We start from the raw sequence: 12,225 nt of genomic DNA, 5'->3' as shown, positions 1-12,225 counted from the left end.
CACACGCTGGTCAAGGAAAGCATAAAGAGCTCCCATATCCTCTAGTACAATCTCAATCAGCTAAACACGCAAAGCCAGCATTGATCCTCGCTGTTTGTCCCCCACCCCCAACACCCTCGGGCAAGATGAAATCTAAAGTCTGCTGGCATCTGTGTTATTAAATCCTCCAGTATTAATTTAGCACTAATTGAGTGAGGGATTCATTCCCCATTTACCCCGAGTCTTTAATGGAGCAAAATCTGGATGGGAAAGCCAGTATAAAAGACTGTATCAAGACTTAAATCAAAAGCGAAATGCTGTTCCCACTGGGGAAGCACAGAACGTCAGAGTGAAAGAGAACTATGAAAGCAGAGATCATCAACTATTGATAAGGCCGAATCTGGTACAGCTGTAGACAAAATACAGAATATATTTGACTTCAAGTTGGATATGCCTGCAAACCGCTGATAACTGTCTGGCTGTGAAATAAGTTATAACCACACAAGATAGAGCGAATAATGGGCCAGTATTTACCACATGGCTGCAGAATTATTTTACCTTTAACAATTCAGAATGTGATGAATGAAGACTGATAGAGAGAAGTCACTGCATTAGTTTGAATTAGGGGTGGGAATCGTGTGAAACTGCCTTTGAAAGCCGAGGCAGGATTGTGCATTAGCAAACGCTATTTCACATACTGCTTTGTAATCTGCATTTTGGCTGCTAAATTAAAGTTGGCTAATGTTAACTAGCTTCACGTACTGATAGGATGAGTTGCTCGGGTTGTGAGACGTGTTTTAAAGCACAAGAGTGATCGGAACCACAGTTCCCAGTCTGGGATTGCTAATCTGTGGGCACGGATTGGAAAACTGTCGGCACAGATTATGAACCTGAGAGCACGGTTTATAAACCGTGTGCATGGATTTGTAAACCGAGAGTACAGATTTACACATGGCTCTTTTTTTTCCCACAGCTGACCTGGGGGGCTCTGCGCTAGAGTAACACGCACAGATAGCTAATGCTAGATGGTTTCAGACAGACTCCACACTCTGGTGTTTTTTTTTTTTTTGGATGGCAAAAAAGACAACAATCGGCTCGCTATCTCTGCTTTCTTTTCATGACAGTCCATCTTTGAACATATGGCCTTGATTTGACAGGGACAACTGGGTGAAGGGAGGTTTCAGTGACAGGACAATTCATGTTTTAAGGTGGTGACTCTGGGCTGGACTTTTTTAATGTCTTAGTTTATGGAAAATAAACAAATTTTTTCCACAATCTTCTTTTTTCACTCAACAAAATGAGCCAGAATTCAAAATGCATCAGTGTTTAATGTTGTCTTAACAAGAGGTTTATCTAAATAATCAAACTACTGGTCAAAAGTCCCAGAACACCCCCTGTTTCCAGCTTCCAGTTTTCAATGTGACCAAACACTGAAACAACAAAACAACCAAAAACCAAACAGATGTGTTTCATGGATTAAGGAACTGATTCACTTACTGCTTTCTTGCAGAAATGAAAGTAAATGAAAGTAAATGAAAGTAAAGGCAAACCATCCCTCCAGATGTATCAAGGTGTCGAGGACCTACAAACCCGCTGTCTGTACAGAGACAGCGGTGGAACAAACTCTGTTACTACTAGACAACACTGTAGTGCAGGAAGTAGTACTGTGTGGTCGGTCAGAGGTTCATCCTACAGCAAGATCATGACCCACAACATTAGAAAAGAAGAACTAGCTGGTGGCGTCACATGATGAAGACCAGACCAGTCTACAGACTGAAACCTCATGGAGCTGGTTTGGGATGAACTGGACTGAAGTCGAAAGCAAAGCAAACTGCAAATGCAACACATTTGTGGGAAATGAAACAGTGTTGGGACGAACTTTCAGAATAAGATGAAATTTCTGCTGAAGTAAATGAGTAAAATAAGTAAAGTAAGGAAAATAACAGCTGGAAAAACTGAGGAGTTCTGAAATGTTTGGTAGTGAAGGTCAGAAAATATATGATGAAAGTGGTTTCAGATTTTTCTACGATGGGCACATCATTTGTTAATCAAATACTGAGGTTTGATCCACAGCCCTTAGCTGGAAGGAAAGTCAATACGATCCAACATTTCTCTACACAACTGCTGATGTCTTTACCTGGCTCCGGTCTTTATCCACCTTCTTGAAGCACTTGTTGAGCGACAGATTGTGGCGAACTGAGTTCTTCCAGCCTGTGGGGGCGTTTGCAAAGTACGGGAAGTGCTCCAGGATCCAGCCGTAGATATCCTTAACAGGCAGCCGTTTGTTCGGCGCATCCTCAATGGCCATGAAGATCAGGCAGCTGAAGGAATACGGCGGTTTTCGGTTAGCCCCTGCCGCCAAGTCGTACGCCGAGTGTGCATCGCCGAGCAGGGGGTCGTCTGGGGAGGGAGACGAGGACGAGGGCGAACGGGGGTGCTGACCGTCAGGGTCCTGTAGAGGGGAGACGCTACGCAGTCCCGAGTGGCTGAAGCTGTTGAGGAGGTCCGTGCTCTCGTGGAGCCACGAGAGGCTGGTGAGCTCCTCGTCCTCAGCCTTGGAGAAGGAGGCGGACAGGGACAGGGAGAGGTCAGCCGCCTCGGCCTCAGATGCTGCTGTGGCGGCGTCCCCCTGCCGGTACGGCGGGCTCATGCCCTGCGAGGCACTGGCTCCACTACTGGGGCTCTGGGCCTTCTTACTGGGGGGCATGGTGGGTCCCATCCAGCCCAGGGCTCACTCCTACAGGGAAGCAGCAGAGACAGGGGAGAGGGGAGGCCAAAGAGAGGCAGAGAGGAAAACAGAAAAGAGAGAGAGAAAAGAAACAAGGTCAGCTTGTGAAATTCACTTGGCTTCTCACATAAAGCCTTCATTTTTGTTAAAGGCCAAAGGGAGGCTCCACATTCTGAATTAGGCTGCGTTAGATCTGAGGGGAAAAGTATACATCATCATTTCTCTCTGGGGCTTTCTGTCCAGCTCTGAGTGGGACGGCAAATTTAGTGCTTCACTGGTTGAGGAAATCTTGCCTTGTACAACTACCCTCTAATTACAAGTGTACCAGCAAAGTATTGACATTACACGGGGTTGCTGTCATAACATATGAATGCTGTTAAAGGTCTAATAGTCGCAGGGTCACAGGAGCGATTCTGGTGCTTTAACATCTCGACAGCAGGAGAAAATTTAATTTTTAAGGTTCGAGCTGTGAATGAGAGCAAAATAAACTAAAACTGCTGGGCTTAGTTCCACAGCACGATATCTGTGACCAGAGATGATCATGATCAGAAGATTTGCCAGGGAGGGAAAGAAACAAATTAAGAGTGTGAGTTCAAATCCATCCCTAGTCTAATCAGACCATTATTCTCCTAACATAAGAGCAATGCTGTGCTCGTTAGATGCAGGCAGAGTGTGGTAATTGAAGGGGAACGGCCCTGAGTATCACACCACAATCAGAAGGCTCACAACCAGGCCTTTGATTGTCCTCTAGCACAGACAGCTGTGGGAAGGACCCAGGCAGCAGCTACAGCAAAATGTAATCTGCTCCACTCGCCCTGTGAACATGTTTCAGAGTCAGGACACACATACACACCCTCCCTCAGTAGGATGCACACGTGCTCACCCACACATACACACACACACACACAGACAGAGGCGCATGCAAATGAAGGCGCGAACCTAAATTTGCATGGACACACAAATTCTGGGAAAAAAAAAGCACAGATCCACAAACACGAACAGACAGGAGTACAAAAAGGTTGCAAAACTAAAAGCGTGTACACACATACAAATATGAACACACACACACACACACACACACACACCACAGAGCTGCACCATTAGGACATGAATTAAGTCCAGATATGTTCTGTCTGGCCCCCGTGTAGTGCGATCGTTCTCTAATCCAAGGTGATCATCTGCCGATCTGTCCCCTCACTCCGCCTGATTGACTGACAGCTGTCACCCATGGCAACCCGCTGTGCCGTGACAACTGTCAGTTCGCTACAGCTCTGGCCGCCGTGTCACCATGGCAACAGAGCAAAACAACTCAGCTCCTCTCTCGTCCTGATGCTTTATCCCCCCCCCCCCCGTCTCCTCTGTCGCTCCTCCACCTATCTCCTCTTTTATTTTATTTTTTTGCACTTTTCTACCAGCGCAGATAAACTCTGCTTAACAGCGTTGATAGGCTGTAGTGGAAGTACTGAGCTAAATATAGCATTGTGATGTATGGCTGCTGCGCTGTTGCTCCCGCATATAGTCGGCCAGCCTATAGTCACCCTGCTGCTCCATCCGACTCTCTCCGCGGCGCAGGGAGACGCTCGGCGGAGCTGAATGTCTTTGATCTCCTCTCCACTTCTTCTTCTTCTTCTTCCTCTCTCCTCTCTTTTCACTCCTCACACTTTCTGACAGCACAGGCGCTCATTCAACAAGCTGTACCTGTCTGAGGCACGGCGTTGTTGCACCAATATTGACATTGAGCATAATGAATTCAAATTGCCCCGGCGACGATAACGCTGTAGCTGAAAATAGTGAACGCACAATCAAAGAGATGGGCGAGGTGGAAAGGGTGTTTGACAGGCTTTTCAAGGTGGCTGTGTGTGTGTGTGTGTGTGTTTATGCATGTGTTTGACAGGCTTGTCACGGTGTGTGTGTGTGTGTCTTGGGAGGGAAGTGAGGGCATCGTGGTGACATTGTTCCTGGTAGGAGTCTACTGGAATGCAGAGATGGCCCTGATGCTCCCTTTCTCTCAATCTCCTCTTCCTCCTCCTTGTTATGTTGCCATAGCGGCAAGGGGGCCATGAAACATTACGGCTGACAGTAAAGTCATCTCATTTTACTGTTGCTATGACAACAAACTCCTCACTGTTGGTTGGGGCCAGTGCGAGCTGCCGCCCAAGCCTCGTGCCTGAGTGTGTGTGTGTGTATGAGTGGATGAATGTTTGTGTGTGTGTGTGTGTGTGTGTGTGTATGTGTGTGAATGTATGTGTGTGTGTGTGTGTGAATGTGTGTGTGTGCCACCATGTCTCCCATGGGCTCTCATAAAGCTTAACACACTCGCTCAGCTTTAAACAAACTTTTCATGCAACTTCTACAGCGGCCCCTGAGGACCAACTGCTAAAGGACAAAGGCAGATATCGCTCAAGTTCAGACTAAATGATGCCTGTTGTGTGTGTGTGTGTGTGTGTGTGTGTCTGTGGGAATGCATTTGAGTGTGTGTGTGAGAAGCATCCTCACATTTGTTTGACAGATGGGACTGTGCTATTCTCTCTGTCTTCTTCATTCTCTGGATCTCGTTTGTGTTTGCATGCTTTGTTTTCATTTGTGTTCGTCTCTGTTTGGCATGTCCACATTTGGCTTAGCGTGTGCATGTGTTTTTTTTGTGTGTGTGTGTGTGTGTGTGTGTGTGTGTGTGTGTGCATCAGACTACCAGTACACTCTGACTATCTGCCTATAAGTACACTCTCCATCTAAGTGTTTGTGCATACCGATGTGATTTAAAGCTGCTGTAATCTGTACAGTGAGTCTGTTCACACTGTAACACTGGCACCACACTGCTTCTGTTTGCACTCTGCACCCTGATAACATGGATTTTAAAAGACAGCATTCAATTAGAATAAATGGCTTTCTCCATTCAAAACACCAGTCTTGAACTGTGCGTGACTGGTGGTACACTTAAGTCAAACTGTTCCTGTTATTATGCTCCTGTGAATATAGGTTCCACAAGACTGTGACAAGAAACAAAGGCTGAAAATTGCTGTGGCAGCTGCGTTGAACATTCAAACATCCTCAGACTCCACAGGTGAAACAGCCTTTTCAGTGGCACTGACATAAATGACGGCAGATCTTAAATTATCAGCAGATTTATTGATAACAGAAACTGACCGGAAAATAAACTACTTAAATGGATTAATTGTTCAAGTCTTAGTTTAGGTTAGGTTAGGTTTTGGTGATATTGTACTTTGGTCATACAAAACAAATCTGAATAACAAGCTCTGGGATATGAAAACTCAAGGTCCACTTGATACATTTTATTCAAAGTTTCCACCTCATCACATGGTCTTTATCAGCGATCCCTACAGCTGCTGACTCTTAAGTTTTCATTCACCGCACACACGGTTGGCTTAAAAGTTAAAGGGATATTTTGACATTTTTATGTCTTCATGATATATGGCAGCTGCGTTCCAATTCAGGGGCCACATCCTTCTGAGACTGCATTTGAAGACTGACTGCATCACAGCGGCGCGACCGGGCTGCACCATTTTGAATGCACCTTCAAATTCAGCAAACAAATGTGTTCGTCTTTTCATTGGCGATGTAGGCTCCAACGGGTGGATCCAACGTGGTGCAGCCCATCCCAAGATTCATTGTGCTCCAGTAATGAAAATAATACGGCAGCAAACAATGAGGACCTGAGGATTACACTTTTAAACGTAAGGATGGAGTTTCAGCTCAGTTGAACAGCACAACTGTTAAAAACCACTGCCCTTAAAACCTCAAGTTTTTACACAAAAAAGTTATGAGTCGTCAGAGTTGCTAGGTGACAGGAGTGGCACTTTGAGACGCAACACAGCTGAAGATGCAAAGCAGAAATCCTAGCTAGGCCAGACCATTTCCTTTCGGTTCAGCCTATGACGACTACGTGCCACATACAACTGGACACAGCTACTGTGTCCAGTTGTATGTGGCATGTGGTTACTATTAGCTTAGCCACTGGTTGCCTGGCAACCTCACAGTAACTTCAGGGGGGGGGCTGCCTGGTCAAGAAACAGTCAGATAGAAAACCCACATAATACTTCAACGTGTCATTTTTATACTTCAGTTTTTGTACGGATTAAATAAACAGGATATGTCAACTAGTGTGCCTTACAGGTGCTGGTAGGTGAACAGCCAGGTTTTCCTTTTTTCTCATCTCTATGCTAAGCTAAGCTAACTGACTGCTGGTGGTAGCTTCACATTCAGTGCACAGATACCAGAGTGGCATCGATCTTCTCATCAAGCTCTCAGCAAGAAAGCAAATGAGCATACTCCTAAAATCTGGAGCGGTCCTTTTAATCCCTGATTTATAGCCAAACGACACAAGGTTAACTTAACAACTTGACTTAAGTTAACTTCACAACTGAGGCAATTCTATTTACTGATGAGGATACGGTTGAAAGCTCTGAAAAATGCTATGAGGAGACGTTGAATTGAGATAGTTTTGTCAAACTATTATTTACAAGGTTACAAATGAACTCTCACGCTTTATATATAAAAAACTTGTTAGAGACTGTGTATGGGATGCACAATTAATATAAACGACTAATTGCTAATTAATCAATAATGAAACTAAATAGCAGCCAAAACCCAGAAGTGTCCTTTCTATCTCGGTCACTTTGGCAACAACCATGACAACATCTCATAAAACAATTTTTAAAAAGTCCCATTTTTAAGGTAGCAGACCAACATAAGATGTGCAACCCAATTTCACCCCAGTCTGCTAAAAAAAAGAAACCCTGAAAGCTAAATCTGGGCTTTATTTTTCAGACAGCTGTGCTTTAGCCAGGACTTGGTTGTCACGGTTCTCTGACAGGATATTGACAAACCTAGAGGTCCTCGGCCTCGGTCTTGTGCTTGGTTCCAGCAGGATCGAGCCTCAGCTAACAATGGTGTGCCATTAAAAGCAAAGCATTTTTACAGTCAATACACTCTGTTGTTGTCACATCTGCAAAAAATTAAGGGATAGGGCACAGCGCTATTTTAGGTTCAAGAGCTAACAGTGCAACAATAAAACATGATCCAAGTTTGGAGTTTTCAAAGATGCGTCTGTGGCAAACAACTGGTGCATTTCAATAAATTAAGATGAGAAGTTTGATGTTTCTAGGGTTTGAATGTGAGGAAAAAAGAAAAAAAGAAAAGCGAAAATGAAGAATGTCATTGACCTTGATGTAACCCTGCTGACCTCTGACCCGCTCCAACCCTCTGAAGCCTTTGTAAGTGGAGGCACAGGCCACCAGTGTTTACATGGAGGGAAGAAAGGTTAACAAACCCCTCTGAGAGTGGAGAGGGCCTCTGCTAATTCATCTGCATTAATTGACAGCGTAATCATCTTACACTGCATTCATGCTCTCACAGATACTTGTCTAAATCACATGCCACAATTACGTAATCCTCAGAAGATCTCCAGTCCCTGTTGGCAGCTTTTCTGTCTGACTCGCAGGCGTTTTGTGTGCCTACGCCAGAAGAAACATTTCAATAATGTACTTCGTTTCACCGTCTTGTACTAGATTCTGCTGCTATATTAGCCAAACTGACTTTCAGCAAAATACCCAAGTCATCAAGTTGCAGAACCCCCAAAAACCACATCAGTGCAGAAATATTAAATAAAACCAAGATAGGCTTATGACATGCTGTCAGCAGCGCGTTTATGCTCTGCCCTGGGCCTCGGCGGACTGAAGCGACAATTACAACTTTGTCAGTTTGATCGCAGCTCATGACATATGTTGCATGTCACATCCTCCTGCTCCTCGCTTTCCTGTCAGTCTTCACTATACAGCCCAATAGAGCCAGTGCCATGAAAATAATCCCCCCCTCCTACCCCAGAATGGAGTAGTAATAGTAGTGTAGGAGATAGTGGCGAAGAATGGGATAGTAGCTGGTAGGAGTTATTACTTTGCAGAGGGGTGAGCTGAACCTTGTGGCTCCTCTGGCCACAGTGATAAAGCAGAGTCAGATGCACCGAGGCAAAACTAATCTGGAGTTTTGATGACAAAAGGACGACCTTTATCCCTCCTACACATACACTGGATGGGTGGAAGGGGAGAGCAAGACCAACAGAGAGAAGGAGAAAATGAGAACTCTCTCCGAGGCTGGGAAATAATAACTTCTGCTACATATATGTCAACACCGGTTGCAGGAAGCCTTGTGATGTTCCCCATTTTCAGCCCATGAAATCGTTCTCCCTCCACCCTGTGTGTTTCCTGCTTTCCCCTGATGACAAATATCAGGGTTCCAGAGGGCTTTAAGGAAGCGGAGCAAGACCAATCACATCCTATAAGGTCTGAGTGTGTCTTCCTTTTATGTCATCTGGAGCAGCAAAGAGTTATGGAATAGAGGTCAGGGGTCGGGGTGTCCCGGAGGACTGCTCCTGACCCCTCGGTCCAGGCTGCTGCTCCTGGCTGCCTGGCAACTCACACAGTTGTGCACACACATGCACACACACATCTAAATATGCCTGCATTCAGACATACACAAATAGACCAACCCTGTCTGATAGAAATGACGTTCAAATACAACGTACATCAGCAAATACGTTTTGTAGGAAATGTAATTGCAACATAAAGAGGACATGTTATTAATTTATATATATTGATATTAATTTAAATAGGTTGATAGTTAATGTGGTAATGTCTGGTTTAATACTGACACAACATGTTTATTTACACTGAACCAAAACCACAATCTTTCCATAACCTTTACCAAAGTGCTTTTGTTTCGTAAACCTAACCACAAATGTCGACTTCATGGTGGGAATACAGTAAAAAAAAAATCATCTGTCAAAGTCAGTATGATTCATCCTCTGGGGACGACAAAGAATTGCAGGGTTATCCAGTTGTTGGGATATTTCAATCTGGACCAACATCACACCATGCCATACACAGAGCCATGTCGGGCAGCCCGAATAAAAATAACAAGGACGCTCAATAGTTGCAGCTTCTCAAAATATGAGAATCTGCTGCGCCTCTGTTTTATGTAATAAACATTTTTACGTTTTGAACCACTGATAAGAAAAAAACTGGGCTCTGAGAAAATGAATCTGACATTTTTTATTTTCAAAATGAGTAATTAATTGATTAATCTGAAAATAATTAAAGTATTAAATCACTATGAAAATAGTTGTTAGTTGCTGTTATAATATATCATGTCCAAAGTACAAATCTGGAATAGCCATAATGTACTCTTTATGGTGTAAGAACCTTAATCATGTGGGCCTCTAGTAAAAGAGGTCAAGGCTCTGGCTTTGCACACTCATTATTGTAACTCTGAGTTCAGAGCCTGTTCTGCCAGAGGAGTAAACATTATCCCCTCTGTCTATTGGCAAACCAACTAAGCAGATAATAAGCACATAATATACAGTATATTTAGAGGAACTGAGCCCCAGAACTTTCAAATTGAAAAATGATAGCACATAACACATCAATGGGGCCGCTGCTTGTGCCATAAGAAGACTGCACTGTTTTACTAAAAAACACACACAGTAAGTAAGAGGGAGAAGCTCAGACGGGACACGTGTGATGTATGGTGCAAGAAAACCAAATATTGTCAGTGAATAATTCAAGACGACACACAGGCACAGGCACAGGCGCACACACACACACACACACACACACACACACACACACACACACTGCCTCCGTCCTCCAAAGTAGGCTAACCAACAAAGCAAACAGGCATTTGCATCCAGCAAACACAGAGTAAGTTTGGTATGATTCATCAGCAGCCAGTGATCATGAAGTCACGCTCACCCTCGCTCTCTGAGGATGGTGAACAATCAGACTCAGACATGCATGCAGACACACACACACACACACACACACAAAAGCAAACTAAGGTTGTGAATGTGGACGCTTGAAGGTGACTTGTGTGTGTGCAGCCTGGAGGTCCCTCGGTGGAGTGTGTACATGGGTGTGTGTGTGTGCACGTGTGTGGTGGACTGACTGTGACAGTCAGGTCAAGCTTAAAAAAAGCCCAGGCCCAGGGCTCTAGACTTCCATGGCAATGGCACTGACACACCACAGGCCAGCATGCGATCACACCATCGTGCGCGCTCACTCGTTTACTCGCTTGTTCGTTCGGTCTGTTCTGTTCTCACCTATTCTGTTCAGGTCAGGTCAGTGCGCTCTCCCGGCGTAGAATTTGGCATCTGTGATGTGTGTGTGAGAAAATATCATTACCACTAATACTCTGGTTAGGTTCTACTTCAGATCAGGATCCAAAAAGTTGAAACAGCCATATTAAATAAGCGAATATGCAAACGAATCAATTATTGTGTCATTTGTCTCAAAGCAAACAACAAGACATGCCAGTTGGTTCAACTGACAAATGTAGCCAAAAGGCCCAAATAAAACTCTTGGCTGTTGTCTAGCCAATGTGCTCTTGCAATCCGAAGTGTGTACTTGGCTAACAATCATTAGTTAGATAAAGAAACAGCACTTACTAGCAAGTGGACTGTGTGTTTGTGCAGTTTAACTAGACCAACAGAGCAGTTATTCTCCCCAGCTGACTGTGTCATATCAGTTTCAGTGGTCAGAGTCTCTAAGTTAAACTTTCAGACAGCTTCATAAATATGATTTCAGCTTATGAACTTAAAGGGGCAGTTCAACATTTTAGGAAACATGCATATTCATTATCTTTCTGTACAGAGCTAGAGCCAGGAAGTGATTAGATTTGCTTAGCATTAGCAAGTTGAATCTCATTTGTTTAATTCATACAGAAACAGACACATAGAAATGTCAGTTAGAGAGACAGAGAGAGAGAGAGAGAGAGAGAGAGAGAGAGAGAGAGTGTGTGTGTGTGTGTGTGTGTGTGTGTGTGTGTGTGTGTGTGGCTCCCATAACAAATGATGATTTTTACATTGCTGTTTGTGTAAAACAAGGAAGACACAACATGTTAATGAATGAGCTTTTTTTGGTTGGTCACTTCTGAACTTTGGAGAGAGCCAGGCTAGCCGTTTCCCCCTGCTTCCAGTCTTAATGCTAAGCTAAGCTAAGCTAATCCCCTCCCCGCTTTCGTGCCATACTTTGCGGGGCTACTTGTAAGTGTTCTCTGCCACTAAATGTGGTTTCGTGCTGGGAGCGGGTGGTGGTGAGTGTGAAGAGGTTATAATACACCCTCTACGCCTTCAGGGCAGACTGAAGGCTACAGTGAGTCACTATCAGAATCAGGGTCAGAGCTAGCTGGTTAGCATGCTAACTTCAGCAGAAGAAAAGACGTGATAGAGACAAGAGTTAACACTGGCATTGGTTTCCACCGCTGGAGACGGCTCTTGTTGAGTAAAGGAATAAAGTTTGATGCTGAACTCCCGGCAATTCTTCTAGACCGGTGAGGAAACAGCTGTTAATGCTAATGTTAGCTATGTAGCAATAGCATAACTTACAAATAGCTCCTTTAACACACAGACGTAAGAGTGGCACTGATCATTTCATCTACCTCTTGGAAAGAAGGCCATTAAGCACATTTCCCAAAATGCATTACTTCTTTAATGCACTCTGTGGTGAGTC

The 12,225-nt window shown here is 44.3% G+C and overlaps 1 protein-coding gene across 2 annotated transcripts in view; it reads right to left on the bottom strand.

The window, feature by feature from the left end:
* Window positions 1-12,225, bottom strand: part of ches1 (checkpoint suppressor 1) — a 60,554-nt gene that overhangs the window by 30,640 nt on the left and 17,689 nt on the right. For both annotated transcript variants that reach the window (XM_071478679.1, XM_071478680.1), the window contains one exon: window positions 2,117-2,716. In XM_071478679.1, the coding sequence (XP_071334780.1) occupies window positions 2,117-2,698 (582 nt within the window). In that variant the 5' untranslated portion in view covers window positions 2,699-2,716. The remainder of the gene's footprint in view (window positions 1-2,116; window positions 2,717-12,225) is intronic.

This window comes from Trachinotus anak, unplaced genomic scaffold, assembly GCF_046630095.1.
Source record: "Trachinotus anak isolate AG129_WGS33_773 ecotype Australia unplaced genomic scaffold, CSIRO_AGI_Tana_v1 ptg000005l, whole genome shotgun sequence".
NCBI lineage: Eukaryota > Metazoa > Chordata > Actinopteri > Carangiformes > Carangidae > Trachinotus > Trachinotus anak.
This window is presented reverse-complemented; position numbering and strand designations above follow the sequence as displayed.